Source organism: Ptiloglossa arizonensis, chromosome 6 (genome assembly GCF_051014685.1).
Source record: "Ptiloglossa arizonensis isolate GNS036 chromosome 6, iyPtiAriz1_principal, whole genome shotgun sequence".
Lineage (NCBI taxonomy): Eukaryota > Metazoa > Arthropoda > Insecta > Hymenoptera > Colletidae > Ptiloglossa > Ptiloglossa arizonensis.
Genome location: NC_135053.1, coordinates 14,652,189 through 14,671,079, shown reverse-complemented (window position 1 = coordinate 14,671,079; position 18,891 = coordinate 14,652,189). Strand labels below are relative to the sequence as shown.

The 18,891-nt window shown below is 45.5% G+C and overlaps 1 protein-coding gene across 3 annotated transcripts in view; it reads right to left on the bottom strand.

The window, feature by feature from the left end:
• LOC143148306 (discoidin domain-containing receptor 2) overlaps positions 1 to 18,891 on the bottom strand; it is a 236,236-nt gene that overhangs the window by 92,796 nt on the left and 124,549 nt on the right. For all 3 annotated transcript variants that reach the window (XM_076314535.1, XM_076314534.1, XM_076314536.1), the window contains exon 2: positions 15,341 to 15,475. In XM_076314535.1, coding sequence (XP_076170650.1) covers positions 15,341 to 15,431 — 91 coding nt within the window. In that variant the 5' untranslated portion in view covers positions 15,432 to 15,475. The remainder of the gene's footprint in view (positions 1 to 15,340; positions 15,476 to 18,891) is intronic.

Sequence of the window (18,891 nt, the reverse complement as noted above, 5' to 3'; positions counted from 1 at the left end):
GCAACATAGGAGGGGGAGGGCTAGATGGGATCAGTGGGAGAGAGAGACTGGTGCAGGGTGTCCAGAGTAGGATCAGTGGGAGAGAGATGGTCGTGCAGGGGGGCAAGAAGGGACCAATAGGAGAGAGATAGTCGTTCAGGGGGGACAGGAGGAGAAGAAGAGGGAGAATGATAGTCGTTCAGGGGGCACAAGAAGAGGCCAGTAGGAGAAAGATAGTCGTTCAGGGAGAACATGAGAACAAGAAGGAGAATGGTAGTCGTTCAGGGGGGACATGAGGAGAACAAGAGGGAGAATGATAGTCGTTCAGGAGGGACATGAGAACAAGAGGAAGAATGGTAGTCGTTCAGGGGGGACATGAGGAGAACAAGAAGGAGAATGATAGTCGTTAAGAGGGGACATGAGGAGAAGAAGAGGGAGAATGTTAGTCGTTCAGGGGGGACAAGAGGCAGAACAATAGGGAGAATGATAGTCGTGCAGGGGGGTCGAGAAGGGACCAGTGGGAGAGAGAGTCGTATAGGGGGAGGACAGAAGGAGAACCAGTGAAAGGGAGAGAGTCCCGTATGTGACCAGAGGAGGGAGAGACACACCGAAAGAAAGATGCTGACCGAGGAGACAATGGGGCGTCGCGAGGGGGTCGGTCTAAGCTTCGACTTCTCGGATCCGCGCTTCACGCGGATAAGAATCGAAGATTAACCCGCGATACGGTCACCGAAAAAGCGAGACGACCCGGTTTCGTGCCGGTTTTCGGGCTACGGTGTAGATGTTGGATAGCTTCCGAGCGATCCTCCCGTTTGGATCCGAGACCCTGCGATCGGTTCCTTCGCGCGAACGAGAGAACCGTGGAATAAGGTCGACATCGAGGGCACGGATGGGACCACCCTACCCTCCCTCTACCCCTCTCGAACGTCAAAAGGCTTACACGGTTGAAACCAGCCAGGAGGTTGCGCGTTGGCCCGACGGGAGAGACGCTTCTAGCGAATAATCTCCGCTGAATCCCCCGGGTCTCTCGTAGAATTGATCAGATTAGATACGATAGGACGGGGCACAGTCAAGAGACTCTGTTAGAGCTTAGAGTCTATTAGCTTCTATGGAAACGAAATAGATATCTAGCGCGAGAACGCGCGAACCGTACCGCGCTTCTAAGACGAGAACGATACTCGGGGAACGCGGAGCAGGGCGGTGGGGCGGGGAGATAAGTAATTTTTGTATTCGAGTCGAAAGAATGTGGCAACCGTGTCAACGAACAACCTGAATGGACGCGTAGACGTCAACCCACATTTGTCCGTGGCAATCGGGTCGAATCTTGTCGGCTTCCGTCGAGTCTGTATTCCAAAGGACACAATGCAGCTTTCATGGGTTCTACCGAGTCCGGGTACTGTTCTATCGCTGGCAAGAAGTTCCCTTGGATGTTGTCCCGTCTAACTGCGTTGTATCCGTTCCAACGGATCCGTATCTTGTCCGGGTTCTGTTACGTTGGTCGAGATCTCCTAGATATCCACCGTACAATGGCGTCGTTGATGTCCCGTTTCTATCTCTGTGTCGTTGCGTTTCACCGCGGTACAAAGTACTCGAAATTAATTAGACGTATTATTAGTCGTTAGCAGGGTGTTCTTCGGTAGCCAACGGAGAACGATACTCGCGTTGAAACGATACGGGACCATCGAATGGAAATTGTCCGCACGTGATCGTATACTAGACGATGAGATCGAGCTTTCGCGCATGAGCGAACCGAAGATGCAATCGTGGCTGGATAAAAGAAACGAGAATTCTCACGCTTCGACCGACACTCGTGCCAATTTCAGATCGACTCGGACCAATTGTCACCGACAGAAATAATACCGCACGTACTAGAAATATTCTTTGCTTCCTTCGTTCGCTTCGTTCGTCCTTCTGTCTTCGTCGTATACCGAACGCGACGATACGTTGTCACTCGCGTCGATTTCACGCGATTCAAACCAACGACGTGATTCGTAAATGATAAACGTTATTCGGTGAAATATACGACGATAACGAGTCCAATCTCTTTCGAAAAATAAGCATTCGCGGAAGTTATTAAGCCTCGAAGTGGTTTCCCGATTGGTATTCGCTCGAGTTCGTAATACAAACTCGCGACGTATAGGTGTATCAATCGCGGAGAACGCCGAAAGAGACGACGAACGAATCGAGACCGTTCTCTTATTGTACCAGGGAGTTCCCGTACCTTCGAGTCGTACTTTAGGCGCGATCTTCATTTTAAATCAGCCGCTTGCCCGCTGTATTATATCACCCGGGAAAGTTTAATAAGCGAAGAAAAAAATCCGCGCCCGGAGAAAGAGATCGGGCATTACCGGGCGGAGAAGTTTCTTTCATCCGGGTAGAAGATGAGAATCGAAGATTAACCGACGACACGACTTTGGATCGGACAAGACGACGTTTCCAGCTCGGTCCGGGTTTCCACGAGTCGGGGGAAACTGCTCTGCATTTCAAATCCGCGAAAAGCCGGGAAGCTTTTCGTCACGGACGGTCGATTCAGTTGGCTGAGAAGACGCGACCCGGGGGACGACGGGGGTTGGAGGAATGGGGTTGCTTGGACAACGGTGAAGTCATCCTCTCTCGAGCTTTCGCGACGATATACAACAAAAAACCGAGCCCCCGGATGCAAAAACCGGGCACACGGACGCCTCGAATTAGCCGACACGTGTACAGAGGTAAAAAGCAGGTGTCGTCGAGCTGTTCGCTACCAGCTCTCTCCTCGTGTTCGACGTCTATTCGTGAACACGTTACAAACACATTGGTGAGAGAAGAAAATTCTAGATCAATTTGTTTCTATTTCCTGCGATCGTTTCTTTCCAGCAATGTGTACGTCCCAATATCGATACACTTTTCGCCAATTGTCGTTTCGAACGATGCTAGAAAGTTCTGGATATTATTTTTTCTTTCGAATAACACGAACGTAGAACGAAGATAATATCAATGTAGAATAGTATGACGTGTTACCTCTTCTTAACGAGAAACAATAGTTCAGGAATTCTGAAGTAGTATCGACTTCAAATTAGAAATTTTAATAATTCTACCCTACTTGAGGATCCTTTGGGTCACCGATACGTAAGTTCTCGGTCGTAGGTATTTTATTTGTCGTAATATCGACGAGGAATGTTCAGTATGATGAAAAATATGCATAGATTTCACATCCGAACCTTTCTCTTACCTGTTCCCAATTTTCTCGCATTTTTGCGCCCAAAGTAATACTTTAATCGTTCCCAGTATTAATAAACCGAAGGTATCACGCTCGAAAACGGTACAATATTTTTAACAAACTGTTCGCGCGCTTATTGAACTAGATTGAAATCGTCGAAATTGGGGCGCACTTAACTCGTCGAAAATATTTAATCAAGCGGTGCAATTGTAACGCAACTCGTTCTGTGTATTCGTATTGTTCTCGATCGAAGAACCATTGATAGTAATGAACGATAGCGGCGCGAAACGATCGGGTAGAAAACACGGGAACCGGGGATTGGTACACAACCCTGGTTCGGGATCGGGAAGTTGGACGCGGAAGTTGGAAATGGAGAAAGGTCGTGAAACGATAGCGAACGAAAGAGGAAGAATTTTATTCGAGTGGTGGCTGGAGTGTCTGGCTAGATTCTAGTTATTGACGTTCGGGCCTATGCGACAATCGGAAGAAAAATTGAAGCTTAATCGAACGTGAACGGAAGATAGAGCGAAATAAATTGTGTGACATTACCCGCTATTGTTTCGCGCTAACCTGCATACAATACCTCTATAATTGTCGTAATACTTGTCCACGCCCCTGTGGACTATTCAATTTATTCCGGTGTATTCGACGCGAGTGCGCGTCGATTATTCCGTACACGGCTTCTATTATCAATTGCTCGACCTTAGAATAGAGGCTCCACGGGACTCGGAGCTCAGCAATAGCTTCGTTTAGAATTAAACACCTCTCGCGTGCTCGGTGTAGCATCGATGGCGCGATTCTTTCTCCATGGATACTAATTTCGATGTATTTTCAAGCCGAGTGAATTCACCACGAATTTTCACCGGCCCAGTTATCCATCGATAGAGAACCCTTTTCGTTCCTACAATTTGTGGATTTCTCTTTTATCGTGCACCAAGGAGGACCAAGTGGTTCTAAATTGGACGAGGTAGCGAGTGTAGTGGCAATAAAAAAGATTGTTGCGGAGCGAATTAAGCATTCGAGGACCGCGAAGACCCGGACGATAAAAAATCATTTATTACCAACGACATCGTAAAACCGGGATTCTTGGACAATTGCACAACCGCGGCGACCACCCTTTCTGACCAAGGGTCGTTCGATGGTTGCAACTTTCAGGATGTACTCAGGGAAAATTAGAAAACATTCCGTTCTCTCGGAAGACAGTACTTGAATCGAAATACCACCGATTCACCGATCTTCTAGGTGGTCTTCGTTAAAAAAGAGCCTCTACAATGTATCGTTAATCGTAAATAATTGATAATTGACAATCGCGCGTTACACACTTACTACACCTCACGAACGTAATATTGGGTTGTTCGGAAAATCATTTCGTTTTCCAAGATGGAGAATATATTATTTAATAAAATGTTTATACACTCTAACAGAATCGTGTTTCATTTTCACCAAAAAAAAAGAAAACGAAATGATTTTTAAAATGACCTAATATTTGATAAAATTGATGGTAGATTGCGTAAAGTTCAATTTAATAGTAATAATGATACTAGTTTATTTACGAGCTCAAGCCCAAGTTGTACAAATAGGTCTAAAACAGATAATTCCATGTATAAAAACAAACATTTCAGAGCAGTACCGAATAAAAGTGTCTCTAATTATTATAATTCAGGGTGTAAATAAAATGTAAAAATTCTCAACGACTTTGAACCATTGTGTAAAAAATCAAGATTACCTCAGTACACGTTAACAACGATTGTACAATTTTGAGCTGAAAGATAAGTGGTGGGTTGTTCGATACGAAATAATTTTAAATTTTGCAACGATCTGGGAGGGGAACGGTCGATCGAACGAGGCTCGAGAGACTCGATAATTAATTTGCGAGAAAAGTATTCGAATCTCGAGTTCCAAGTTTCGATGTATCCAAGGACGCGGGCGAGTACGCGACGTGGATCGCGCGAGCGGTGTCCAAATCATCGGGGAAGTTGAATATCGAACTTGGCTAATTTGTTATCAGCCGGAAAGCTGGAGCGTCGTGCAGAAATCTTCCACTCTGACCAATTTGCCCCAGTTATCGAACTTCTAACATTGTTAACCGTCCCGGGGCGACTTATGGGAACTTTTCGCCCACGGAGAGAATGTATAGATCACCCCCGTCCGTACCTGCTTGCCCCCTCTCCCCCTTCCCACCTGGAACGGACCCGCGTGTATGGAAATGGACGTCGAGAATAATAAAAAGCTTTTTCTCAAGTTCCACCGAAGAAGGTTTATGCGATCCTCTTGCAAGTATCTCGACCGAATATTAAATCGGGAAGGGGTCACGTAGTAAAATATTTTCATGGGGTATTTACGGCGGGGCTTTGCATACGCCACGTTTTAATTCGTTATACGTGTTTTACCGCAAAGTAAGAAGCCGATAGATACACAAAGTGTCTCGAACTTGATATAAAATTAATTGGTTCACGGAGCTCGCGGAAACACGGGAAAGAAGTTTGAATAAGCACGAATTCGCGAAATTCTATTAGCTGGTCGAGGTCGTGCTTGTAGTACCGGGACAACCGGTTTAATGCGAAATTCGAGTACGAAAATAGAAGTGGAAAATTACTCGGGGAAATTATTACGTGGTTGTACAAATATTCGAACTGCTTCTTCAAAATTAAAATGTTTGACAGTTGTGTCTTCGTATTTACGGTACGATAAAAAGGAGGTGATTCTACACGAGGAAAGATTGATTGAAAATATTTAATGAAATTTCTCACGGGGAAAATTTACTAGAAAACTTGATACAGATGATACGTCGTTTGCAAATACCATTAACATTATGTGTAATGTCAATGAATAGTTTCTTAAGTTATAGATGAATAAGATAATACAGAAATGGTGGAAAATACTTTTCATCGTGCCACGTACGCAACTCTGAATTATATTAAAATAAAATTTTTTTCAAATTTTGTGTTTCATGCGTTACCACCATAGGCCTCCGATGCAAGAAGCATATCCATGTATTCTCGATTACTGTATCCTATCGATGGGACGAATTGGTGGAAACTGGTGACAAGTGCAAACGAAAGCTTCGAATAAATAAATTTAATTCCTTTCATCTAGAATCACCCTCATCTTGATTGCACCATCACCCTGTACACTAAAGAAACTTAAACTTACAAACTATACTCCAGAAATGAAAAATGACCAACCTAAAAATCATTATTAAATAATAACTTTTACCAAGTATCATTAAATACAAAGAAAAATGATTTACTCGAGAGCGTCCTTTAAAATTCTTCCCTCCAGGTAAATAAAATTCAAAAGAGAAAAATTGAAGAAAAATACAAGTCTCGTTCAGATCTTCCCGCATAGTCTCTCCCGTGAAGACTAATCTTCGGTTTTGTTATATATCCACAACGCGAAAAAATTGCAAAGAACTCGTACTCTCTTCGAACGAAAAAAGTTGGTTTCAGCACCGAACAACCACGCGCGAACTGTACGTTTACCTATCCTCAGTGTCTCCTACCCGAAGTCAGTCGCTCGTAGGTTAAGCTTCTTCCAGCGTCGCGGCGCTGGAATTTAAGGATTAACGCGCGTACGGTGGATCCTGGCGCGCGTCGAACCCCGAACACACGGGCACCGATTCACCACAGTTTCGTTCGGACACCGGATTTCGAACACGATACATTAACCACACCTATCCAGTCTTTCACATTCAAATCGGTTAACTCGGACCTACGAACGAGGCGAGTGGTGGGTGTGTGGACCGTGCTCGAATCCGTCGGGACGACGAAGTCCCGACATACGTTCGCCCGAGTGCGCGCAAAGTAATCATTTTCCCGTGGAACAATAGTCCGACCTTATGCATGTTTCAGCAGTCACCCGGAACCAGGCCTGGACACCTTTCGGAGGATCAGCGTCGCGAGGTCCGCGGGACCGTCGGGCTGACGGACAAAGAGAAAGGCCAGAAGTCCTCGAAAGCGTCTCGAGATGGCGAGCCGAGTGCGTCCCGTGCTTGCACTTATCATTGTGTGACTGTTTGCCCAACCACCAAGACAGACCATTTACCATAACGAGGGAAACGGAAGCTTCGAGCAGAACTCCTTGGCGCCCCGGCGAAAGCTCGCAACAATGGTTGTCCGCCGTGAACTCGGCTCCCCCCACCCTGGCTCAACGCTGTCGACCTTTCCCCCCTTCCATCGTCTCTCTGCCCTTTTCGTCCTCTTTCTCCGCGCGGCCCTCCTCGGACCATCGTTTTCATTCCCTCTGTGTTCCGCGATCCTTCGCGCGTCACTCACCGGAGTGGGGGGAGAGCTGTTGCGACTCGAGGCGCTCTCCGACCGAGTACGATCGCACCCGACACGTTGGATAACGGGACAGTGGAGTACCAACGCCAATGGGCATCCAGCGGGATCTCTCGAGGCCGTGCACCAACGTTGCCCGGCACACTGGTGGGGGAAACATCCCCGATTGGCCCCTCGATATTTAGACGAGCCACGGTGTAACGACGCCGCTCGAAACGACCGGGATAATGATATATGGTTTCGGGCGCAGACAGCCGGTAGTTCGGAAGATATTCGAGGTTGAAGTTTCGGAAGGGTGTTTATTTATCGTGTCGCGAGCACCAGCCGTGTAACCGACGATGCGACGGGGTTGCTGGAGCCCTCGGTTTCTGTACAGAGACGTTTTTTTTTTCACGCGCGCGTGGCTTCTAGTACGTGCGATTTTTGAGGAAAAATCTCTTTTTTTTTATCGAGAAGTTTAAAATATAGTATTTCGAAGTATTACATTTTTTCCAAGTATTTCGAAGAATTGATTTTTCGAGCAAAGGGGCCGTGTACTGTGGCTCGATTTATTTTCACGGTATTTATAATCGCATTGTTTCCGCAGGTTATCGATCACGATAGATTGGTACTCGAGACGAATCCGATGCATCTAGTTCTGTATAAGCAGAGTACTACGTACTTTAAACTTTAATTCTTTCCAAACTTCGAGAATCGGCTATCCGGTGTACAGGACCGGAACACTCTACCGACCACGCTACGATGTAATTGTTGCAAAGGTATCCTGGGACGCGACAGAGAACGCAGGGACGAGAAAGGTCAGCCCTGGAAGAGCACGGGAGTCGAATTGGGTCAGTGACGTTCTCCAGTTAGCCTTCGCGAGGCCTACGACCGGCTGTCATTGTTGCGGAGTTTTCTCACGATAGCCACTGCAGGGATAAAAAAAGATCAGTCTCGGAAAGAATCTCGAGCCGAATCGGGTCAGACGTTCCAGTCGGTCCACGTGAAGCATACGCTTGCGCGGAACTTGCCTCGTCGTTGTCCTCGTTCTACTTAACGATAACACTGTACACCCCTCGACACCGTGACTGTTTTCTTCTTACTCCGTGGTATACGCGGCAACCTTCCTTGAACTTCAACCTCGCGCTTTCGAAACCGTTCGCGCGATCATGGGACCCTTTTGGACGTTTCGAGTCGGCGATCGCGGTGGTCGTTGAGACATCGGGGTAAGTGTCCCCTCATTCGTTCAGAAATCGGACGCGACCGAAGTCGATTCGCACGGATCTTGAGCAATAACTTTCCACCGAGTAAATCTTTGCGTTGCTGATTGTACTCGGTGAATGGCGACTCGTGAATTACCGTCGAGGTAAACTGGTTTACGGATTCGTGGGTACCCGGGGATTGTTCCTCGTCCTCTCTGGTATCCAATTAAGGGTATCAGAATAGACGCGCGCCGGGTGCATTCGTCGTATCTACAAACGTCGTGGCAAGAACGATATATATATATATATATATATATATATATATATATATATATATATATATAAGTATGTATACCTATATGTGTGTGTGTATATATATTCGAAAGGATTTTTATTCCCGGAACGAGATCCCTTTATTGGAAAGAGTTTGATGGAACAGCTTGCAGATTGACGTCAGCGCATTTCGAGACCAGCGCATCGTAGACAATTGATTCCATTGGTTTCTGAAGAGTAATCAGTGTCTCCCAGCTTTCGTAGGGGTTCGAAAACCAATAGGATCAAAATGGACCGACGTCGTCCATTAAACAGCGTGCTCCAGATCTCGGTGAACGAAGGAGGTATCGCAAGATCGGGGCCGCGGAAGAATTGTGCACCGATTGAAAATGTTTTTCCATGGCATCACGGTGATCGATGTAACGGGCGTGCATGAAAAATAAACGACATTATCCGTCAGCCCGTGCGTAAGTTCCCTTCCTCGTCCCCGTTTCTTGGAAACGGTTCAACGGATCGGATCGTCCCGTTCCTCTTTCCTAGTAAATAATTTCCCTCGTTCGCTTTCTAACGTTCACTACCTCCGCGCGTGCAATTACGTCGGTGAAAAGCGGAAGGCACACCCGTGGCATCGGACGGAAGGGAAAAATACAATTGTTGCGCCGAAAGCGGGCGCCCGTTTGAAAAAGTTACCGCTTTTAGAGCGAACGCATTGTGTACCGGGAACGCGGTACATACGTCGAGGCGCACGACAAAAGGAAATTCTTAAATGGTCTTTCAAACGCGTGACCTTCCGAGCATCTTTGCGCAACTCAACCTACATCTACTCGTTTCCCTTAATATTTCATCCGAGAGGGATACGATGCGTCCGTCGATCCCCTCGAACGATCGAAGAAGCGCGATTGCGATGTTTCACCGCGAAGATTTCCGTAGTTTCGCGATCCTCGATACTTGGATTCGTCGGTGAAGAAAATCGAAGCAACTCGCGAAGCTTGCGGAGACTTAACGAGAATCGAAGAATCATTTAGTCTAACGACTTTTAACGGACGTTGAGACGTTAGATTGTTTGTGTATATTGTAATATAGGAGTCTCTTGCAAGTTTTCAGAATCGACTATCGTTCGATGTGTACGAGGAAAATTGAACGCGACGCGCAGAAGTGGTTGAAATATTGGAGACGAAATACATCCAAGAGCGAATAAGAAAAATTAATTAAAACGGACAAAGGACACAGAGAGAGAGAGAAAGAAAGAGAAACAAATTATTTTTCAACTATTTTTCGTAGAAAGGGTAACGCGAAAAAAGACATTTCGTATTCTCGGATTAATGAAAAAGTTACGAAGTTTTGAAAAGTTAAAGGAAAGGGAAGGAGCAAGATTTTTAACTCCGTTCATCTCGGAAAACGAGAAGTCGTCACGGTCGTAAAGGGGTGCTTTTTAGACAGCTCGTCGAGACTCGTAATTTCGAGATAGAAATCGTTAAAACGGTTCCGTTCTTCTTTGGTAAAAATATTATGCTACTAAATACACAGTATTTCTATCCTCCTTAAAACCCATTTGTCCCGTTCAATTATTCCAAAGGCTTAAGCACCTCCGGTCTGTCCGATTTCTTTTTGGGTTTCGGACAATCTCAAGAATTAACTTCTATTAATGAGGGTGGAAAAAAAAAGAAACGAGAGAAACAATACACAGGAGAAATATACGGGGCAGATTTGGCGAAAGGAAGATTGTAAAATTTTCAAATAACCATTCCAGACGTACTCCTCGTTTTTCCGTTTTCAATTCACCCCCGGTTTCCCTGCCCCCCGTCGACCGCTAATTCTTTCCTTTTCACCGAAACCCACTCCTTTCCCCGCCATTCTGACGCTCGCGTAATCGAGCTGATTCCACGCAAAGGGAACAACGGCGGTATTCCAGAGAGGTCGGGTTTCCTACTTTTTTCACTTCTTCTCTCTCCCGAGCAGAACGTTTACTTTCGCGGGTCGGAAGTCGAGCGTGCAGTTGCGGAATACATCAGGAGTTTCGAGGCACGTATAAAGTCTATTTTATGGGCGTCGGATAAAGAAAAGTTTCGAAGGTTCCAGCAAACGTATACGGAATTTCAGCGACCGAGGAGGCCGAGGAAACTATATTCCGGCTATGTGACGAGTAGCCGGGACAGGGGAAGATCCCGACCTCTTCGTTACTACGCCGCCGCGGAAACATCGATAATCTTGAAAACTTGGTAAAGCACTTTCGAGGTTTCGTGAACCGGTAATCGTCCCATCGAAAAAAGAGTTCGTCGACGGGAATCGATCCGTCCCAGAAGATTTCTTCCGGAAATGGAGATACGTACATCGAAACAATCGCGTGGAAAAAAATCTGCCATATTAAGTGAACAATATCGTTGGGAATGTTAAAGAATATTTCAAATATTCTAACGAACATTTTTTACTAATACAGTAAAATACTAATACACTTCTCTGTGGAAACTTTTTAAGAGAGAAACTCCGTAGTATAATTAAACAAATTTTTATTTTACGATTATTTGTGTATTTTGAATTCCTACAAAAAGAGAAGTTTATTTCGTATGTTATTTCGACTGTAACTTTTGACGTAAATCGATCTCCGACTCTTCAACTTTCGCAGTTCAATTACTGTTCGTGCATTAGTCGAAAACAATGAAACTTTCCCGCACCGTGAAGCCACAACGAGAATTGAAGAAATAAATATCTCTCGCGATCGTAAATGCGTATCACCGAAATATCAAAGTCAGAAACGAGTGAACCGTTAATAGTGAGATTGTTCGCAAAATTCGTTGCGCTCGTTTTTACGGACTCGCTTTTCCTAAAATCGAGTGGCCGGAATTTATCGAAATAAATTATCCACGAGCCACCTTATTTGTTAGCCCCGTCATCCATGTCGTAATCCCCCTCGAGGGGTAATGAAATTTATCGATCAGCGACCCACCTTCGACGCGGGCAGGGTCATCGGACGAAATTCGACTACACCGTGTCCGTGTTCAAATTTTCCGCGATGAACCAAAAAACCAAAAAAAGAAAAAAATTAACAAAAATACTAACGGTGATGCGTAAGATCAGGCGCCTGGTCGAAAACTCGACTCCTCGCACAGCGTGACAAATAGGTACTATATACAAGTATTCAGAACAAAATTCATAACTTTTAAATTTTGTTAATTTTCGATCCAACACCACTGATCCATCTGTCACTATCAATACGTGTATACTCCTGATAAAAAATTTAATTTATCATTATGTACCCACGATTGTAAAAACCGAATCTATTCACGAAACAACTGTATACTGTCCTAAGTGTACTCTTCGTGAGTATTTTCAATGTTAAAATATTTTCACCGAACGAATAAAATATCAAACCGCTCAGAATCGAAATAAACGAATCGTTGGACAAAATCAAGAAAAATGACGTACGAGAATCGCCCATCTATGCAAACGATCCACCCGTACCCATTTCATCCCTCAACTCGGATTCTTCAAACTACGAAGTGCATCGTGACCTTGCGATAAGATTCTGTTGTAAAGTTCAGATTATAATATCTAGTTTATTATAATATGCAGGGATCTCGCGTGTCTAGTAGTATAGTAATTGTATATATAAGAATATAAAGTTCGAAGAAATGCGTATACAGTGATACGTCTTGATGCGAACGACGACAGTGTCGTGTGGTCTTTCTGACTCTGGACTTGGAACTTGACTAAAAAGAAAAGCCAAAAGGAAAAGCGGCCAAACCGTATACGGAGACAGTTCTTAAAACTGACATCGACATCTGGCACTCTTAAGATCATAATTGCATTCATTCCAACAGATTCGAAATTAAAATTTTTGTCCATCGTTTGTCAACGACCGCTCGTCGTTGAAAAATCTCGAAGATCTCAGCTCGTCGTCCGACTCGGTGCGTTTAATATACATAGAACCGTGGTACGTTGTTGGAAATCGATGGGACTCGCTTATTGGCAATTTGTCGAGCGATGAGACGGGGACGCAGAAAGCCCGGTAACGAGGAGGTTGTTTTCCAAAGACGAGAGTGCCTTCCGGCGTAAAATCGTGGCTGTCCGTGGGACTTGGTCGTCCGTTGCATCGACGGGGTTCGGTTGTCAGGAGGTTGGTGTGGTTTGGGCGCGAGGAGCCTTCCGCGGGATGCAATTTATCCTGTCGCATTAGATTCAAAGTAATTGATCCCCCGGGCGGGTGCAGAATAGCGAGTCATTACTTCAGACTGATGGCACCCCCATCGCCCTAGCCGGCCGGAGGAAAATAAAAACTCGGAGATCACCTGCTCCCGATGAAAAATTTGACGGCCGGTGCCGGTGGCTGGGGGTGTGCCACGCTAGAGAGAAGAAAAGAAGACAGAGGGGGTGGGTTTCGAACGGGTTGCTTCCAGCCGGAGAATGAGTTCTCCGCAGCTGCAACACCGGGAAAATTCGTTGCCAGGAACCCGTGTGCGCCTCTCTCTTTCTTTCTATATCTATTTTTCTCTCACACGTACACACACACGTACACACTCTTGACCCGGTTTACCTCGGCCCCGAAACTCTTATTCTTTATGCGATCGAGGTATTCGCGGATTCAATTTCGGGCAAAAAGGCCCCGAAGTCGAAATTGAATTCGAGGACGAAACGTAGATACGATACGAGTTAATAGCCAGGGGGTTAATTTAGTCTTAGAGGGAACGAATACCGGGTGAGAGTGGGTGTTGATAATTTGTAACGCGTCGTCGATGATCATTCCTGCCGCGAGGACATTGCTGCGGGTCGAATCGCGGTCGAAGGAATCTCGAACGTTTACCTCGTTGCAGTTCGATGGAGTAATAGGTCGCAACTGCTCGGAATTTACGGATTATGTGCGTCTCGAGACGCATGAAAACTGTCGTACAGGTGGATCGATTGGTTGGTTCGTTTACTTGGTTCGTTCTACTATTGAGCGAGGAGGCAGATTGCGAAGTTTTTTAGGTTGGAACATAGGGGAGGTTACGAGAAAGAGGATCTCGAAGTTGTAAGTTACTGTACTTCAAGGTCACGAAGCACTGGGTCAATGAATTTCATCAAAGTCGATTGTAATTTATCGTAATAAGAAATACACGAAATTCTATGGGTTGTAGGTTAGTTCTACGTTAATTACTTCGCGTCCTTCTCATCGATTCGAGAGCACAGCCACTTTGTCACGATGTCGCTGTGATTTTCTAATGAAAAATGGATCTATCGGTGATCAACTCGGTAGACCTCACGTTTTATCGTAAGACGAGATATCAGAAATTAGCAAATTTACAAGTTATTTCTATATTCTGAAGTATTCATTCTTAAGTTATCGTTCTTATTGTTAACTTTCTATTTTTTGTTCGCAAGAATGGAACGAAAAATAAGTCTATCGATAATCGACTCTATAGACACCACGTTCTATCGTAAGACGAGATATCAGAAATTAGCAAACTTGCAAGATATTTCCTTATTCTGAAGTTTCCATTCTTAATTTATCGTTCTTATTGTTAACTTTCTATTTTTTGTTCGCAAGAGTCGAACGAAAAATGAGTCTATCGGTAATCGACTCCATAGACACTACATTCTTTCGTATGAAGAAATATCAGAAACTAGCAAATATGCAAGTCATTTCTTTATTCTGAAGTTTTCATTCTTAAGTTATCGTTCTTATTGTTAACTTTCTATTTTTTGTTCGCGAGAATCGCATAGTCGAAAAATTCCATCGTACAAAGAATACAATCGTTCGTGTTGAAATTTTTTGATCGAAGAAGGGTTAATTTATCGCGCGACACGTTGCACCGGAATAATTTTCAGCGCGGAAAGAGAACCGTGCGAGTTGGTAGGAACCAGCGCGGTCGATTCACGGAATCGCGTGGCGAACGTGCGATTTTTTTTCCGCGGCGAATCTTTCGTTAACGCGCGGCCGTCAATCATTGGTGAATTTCATCGAGCGTTCCTGCGATTGATGGAATTTACGCGGGCTGGGCGAGACTTAACGCGCGATACGGCCGCGTAAATCTGCCGTAATAATCGAATCCGGTGTCAAATTTCACTAGACTTAATAGATATTGTCGAATATAATATGTTCCGTGACGCCGTGGACGCGCGCGTAGGGGCCGCGTCGTTTAAAATGAAATTTGTATCCCGCGCGACGCTCGCTTTCATATTCATGGTCTATTAAAATTCGCCGACCATACGTAATAGTGCGCCCTGGAACGATTGAAACCTGAATAAAACACGAGTACCCGAACACCCGGTGGAGCGCGGGCAATTAATAAATCGTAATTGTGTATCGTCGACTCCTACGTGGGCACGACATTACCCGCCAATTTTCCGTAACGAAAAATCCCTCGTCGAAAAAAGAGAAAAAGAAAAAAACGAAAAGAGAAACAAGAAAAAAGAGAGAAAGAGAGAAAGAGAAAGAGAAAAAGAGAGCCGCTCACGTATATCGAGTGCCCGCACATCGCTAGGCGGACCGAACAGCGTCAGCAGCGCGCAGAGCTTGGCAATTATTGGCAGGCGATCAGTCTTCATGGTCGCTGAGGTGTGGTGTCTTCATGGAAGCTCGTGGCGATCGCCTGTGAACACATTACGACAAAACATGTACCTTCGAGTTCATTTACTCTCGAAACGTGTCGGTTTGTAAAATTGCACCCTCGAGTTTCGAAACCACTCTGTTGCTTCGAAACACGATCTTGTTCCTCGCAATAAAGAAGTTGGTGGAAACCTACACGGGAGCTAGTATCGACATCGATCGCGACGGAAATTATACTTCTGCAAATTGGGGGGTTATCGAGGATCGATCGATCGTTACGTTTACCCGATGGTGGCACACGATGCTGGCAATTTTTTGCAATTTTTCCACGGTTCGAGTACCGCAGGTCGACGAACGTGATACACGCGGATGGTAAAATAATTAACGCGGTACAATAAAAAAAAAAAAAAAATATTAATAATGGTACCGTTATTTGTATCGTAATAGGGAATCGGTAATCGAGTTTTTGCAAATCGAAGGCTAGGATCGACGACTCGTTGCGTTTCCTCGGTGGGAATTGCACGATGCAATTTTTTGCATCTTACCACGGATCGAACGTCGACTCGTGCGATGAACAAGTACATCGATGATCGCGAGACGATTACGATTCAATTTAAAAAAGTTATCAATATAGTGACAGACCATCGTTACTCGAGCCTCGCAAATCGAGGTTGCCTCGATCGACAACTCGTTAAGTTACGTTACTTTCTTTACACTTTCTCGACGAATGAAATATCATCTCGAAACAAGCAGAACGTGAATCAATTGATACGATACGATATAAAAGAAGCTCCTGTTGTTAACATCGTAACAGCCTATCGGTAATTCAATCTTTGCCTAACGGAGAGTGTCGAGTTACCCTGGTCCTCGATACTATCAATTTCTCCCATTGATACGCGAAATACGAACTATCGCGAGATGAACAGGTAATCGGGAGACGATTACGTAGCTATACAGAAAAGTTCCCGTTATTTACACGGTAATAAACCGTCGGTAATCGAACCTTTTCCGGCCGGGCCGTGATAAATCGCGTTATTAAAGCGTCCGCGGTGACTCGATACCACGTGAATAAATAACCCGCTCGCCTCGATTATGCATCACAATACAAAATACCTAACGTTCATCTCGCGAACGTCGATGTTGCAACGGTCATCAATCGTCCCTGTGTACCTCGTCACCCTTCTTTGTACCACGTGACACACTGTTCGTGGCCTCTCGCGCCAATTTAAACGTAATCGCGACCACCCGATCTCTCCAACATTGTCCTTCGAAACGATCGACCGGTTACGCGTGCAGAGAAGGACGAACCAATTTTTTTTTTCTTTTCAACCCCCCTCTCGCTTCCATATTTCCAACCGGTCGAGGCGAGAGCGCCAACGTCGGTGCAAAAAGAGCTTAATCGACTTAAGGGTAAAACCGCGGACAGCACCAGAGTAGGATAGAGGGTTGGGGGGGTTCCTTTCGCTTGGCACGGTCCTGGACAACCAGTCAGCCCCCGGTGGTCTCTGTGGTACGTGTGTCGCCTAGAGAAACACAGAGGGACCGACTCGTAATCGAGTCCCCGCTCAATTAGCCCAACCTTGCACTTTTTCGTCCTTCTGTCCGCTAGCGCGAACAGCTAAGAGGGGGTCGAGAGGTGGCACGGTTGAGAAGCGGTAGGGTGGTTCAACGACGAAGAAAAAGGGTAACGGCATTCCTTTGGCTTGGCTCCATTTTTACCGCGACCGGAAACGGCTCTTACGGTCACGCAGCTACCGTTCGATGGGGCCACTCTTCGCGTCTATCGGCGAAATAAAGAAAGGAATTTCGCTCGAATCGCTCGTGGAATCTAGACAAAGCGTAATTAATGGTAGGAAATGTAATTGATCGCCGGGTGAATCACCCCTCCGCGTACCATTGTCATTAGGCGGGCCTTTTTGTTCCGTACGAGTCGTAATTTCACATATGTCGGGTGCATCGCGCCTCTCCACGCGATAATCGTTACGACGATGAAACCGAGAAATCGAGTACGTGATTAATTCGTGCTTGGCCCTTTCGTTTCCTTCGCGAGAGATTTTCCTTACTTGTGTGCATGTGTGTGTGTTTTTTATTTTATCTCGAATCGTCGACGACCTGCCAGAATATACGCACACGGTACAATGTACTCATCGTGGAAGCGCTCGCGTTTCAAAATAAGCAACAGTAACGTCGGGTTGAACAATATTGCACGCGTAATTCGAGGCTAACGCAACGTACGCAACGTTCCTCGCGTTAATTAACGTGCTAATTACGCGGACGCGTTTTCTATCGGTTTCGATTTTAGCGTAAGAACGTCGGGACGACCGAGCGAACAATTAGAACGTGTATCGGATAATTATCGGGGTGTCCTTAGTTACTTTCGCGCGATTTGTCGAGCACGCTCGACGCTTGCGGATTGCTCTTTCACGGGCTACGTCGATAGCTTGTGTACATATAGATCGAGCGCGTGTGCGTCTCTATATATGTACGTCTCGTTTACATGGGCACGTTTAAAGGTACCTATGCCACTGCGATATCGATCGTTCGATATTACGGCGGTACCTCGTTATCTTGTGTGCGATATGTTGATGGTACGTAATACACTTCATCGAAGATATTTGGCGTCATTACTGTAATGTTTCGCGGTAAAGTTCCCGATTAAATTCACCGATTGGAGGGCTTTCGTATTTTCCTCGATTGAAATATTATTCGCGGTGCACGATCGTTACGTCACGTACAATCGTTACGGTTGTTAACGGAACATGTTACGACTTTCAAAGAATCATCCCTCGCAATCTTCCACCGTACGGTACGCTCGGTCGAAGATCCGAGAAATCCTTGAAAAGTTCACCATTTTTTCACCACGAAATTTTACACGATTTTCATTACATTTCGTCCGTATTGTTTGCACGTAGAAACGTCAATAGTATCGCGTACACAATCACTTATCGCGAAACCCGAACGTCCATTGATCCAATCAATCGGACGATTATTCGATAGAAATAACACGCATTAATTAGAATTATGTAATTCACCGGGCGGCGTAATCGTGCCGGGAGGGCGTGGAGGGATCCCGCTTAAAATTTATTCCCCGTTATACGATCGCTAAATTCCGTTCGGGCGCGATCCGCAATTATTCGCTATTCGTTGGCAAACTGGAACGCAACCTCGGGTTTCCACGTGCGTAAATAACCGAGGAAAGTATTCTCCGACGCGAGAAATGAAATAAAATAACGGCGCGGTGGTCGTGAGCGAGACGCGGGAACAGCAAGAAGGGTGACGAAGCTGGAGAGAAGAACGAGTGGGAGGACGAGCTCGGTATCGCGAGGAACTTTCACCGTTAAAAGAAGTCAAGAACGGTTTCGTGAAATTTTTCGAGACCCGGAAGTAGTTCCCGAGGACCTGCCTCTCCCTCCCTACACACCCACCCATAATGACGAGGACTGCAATTCCTTTCTGCTA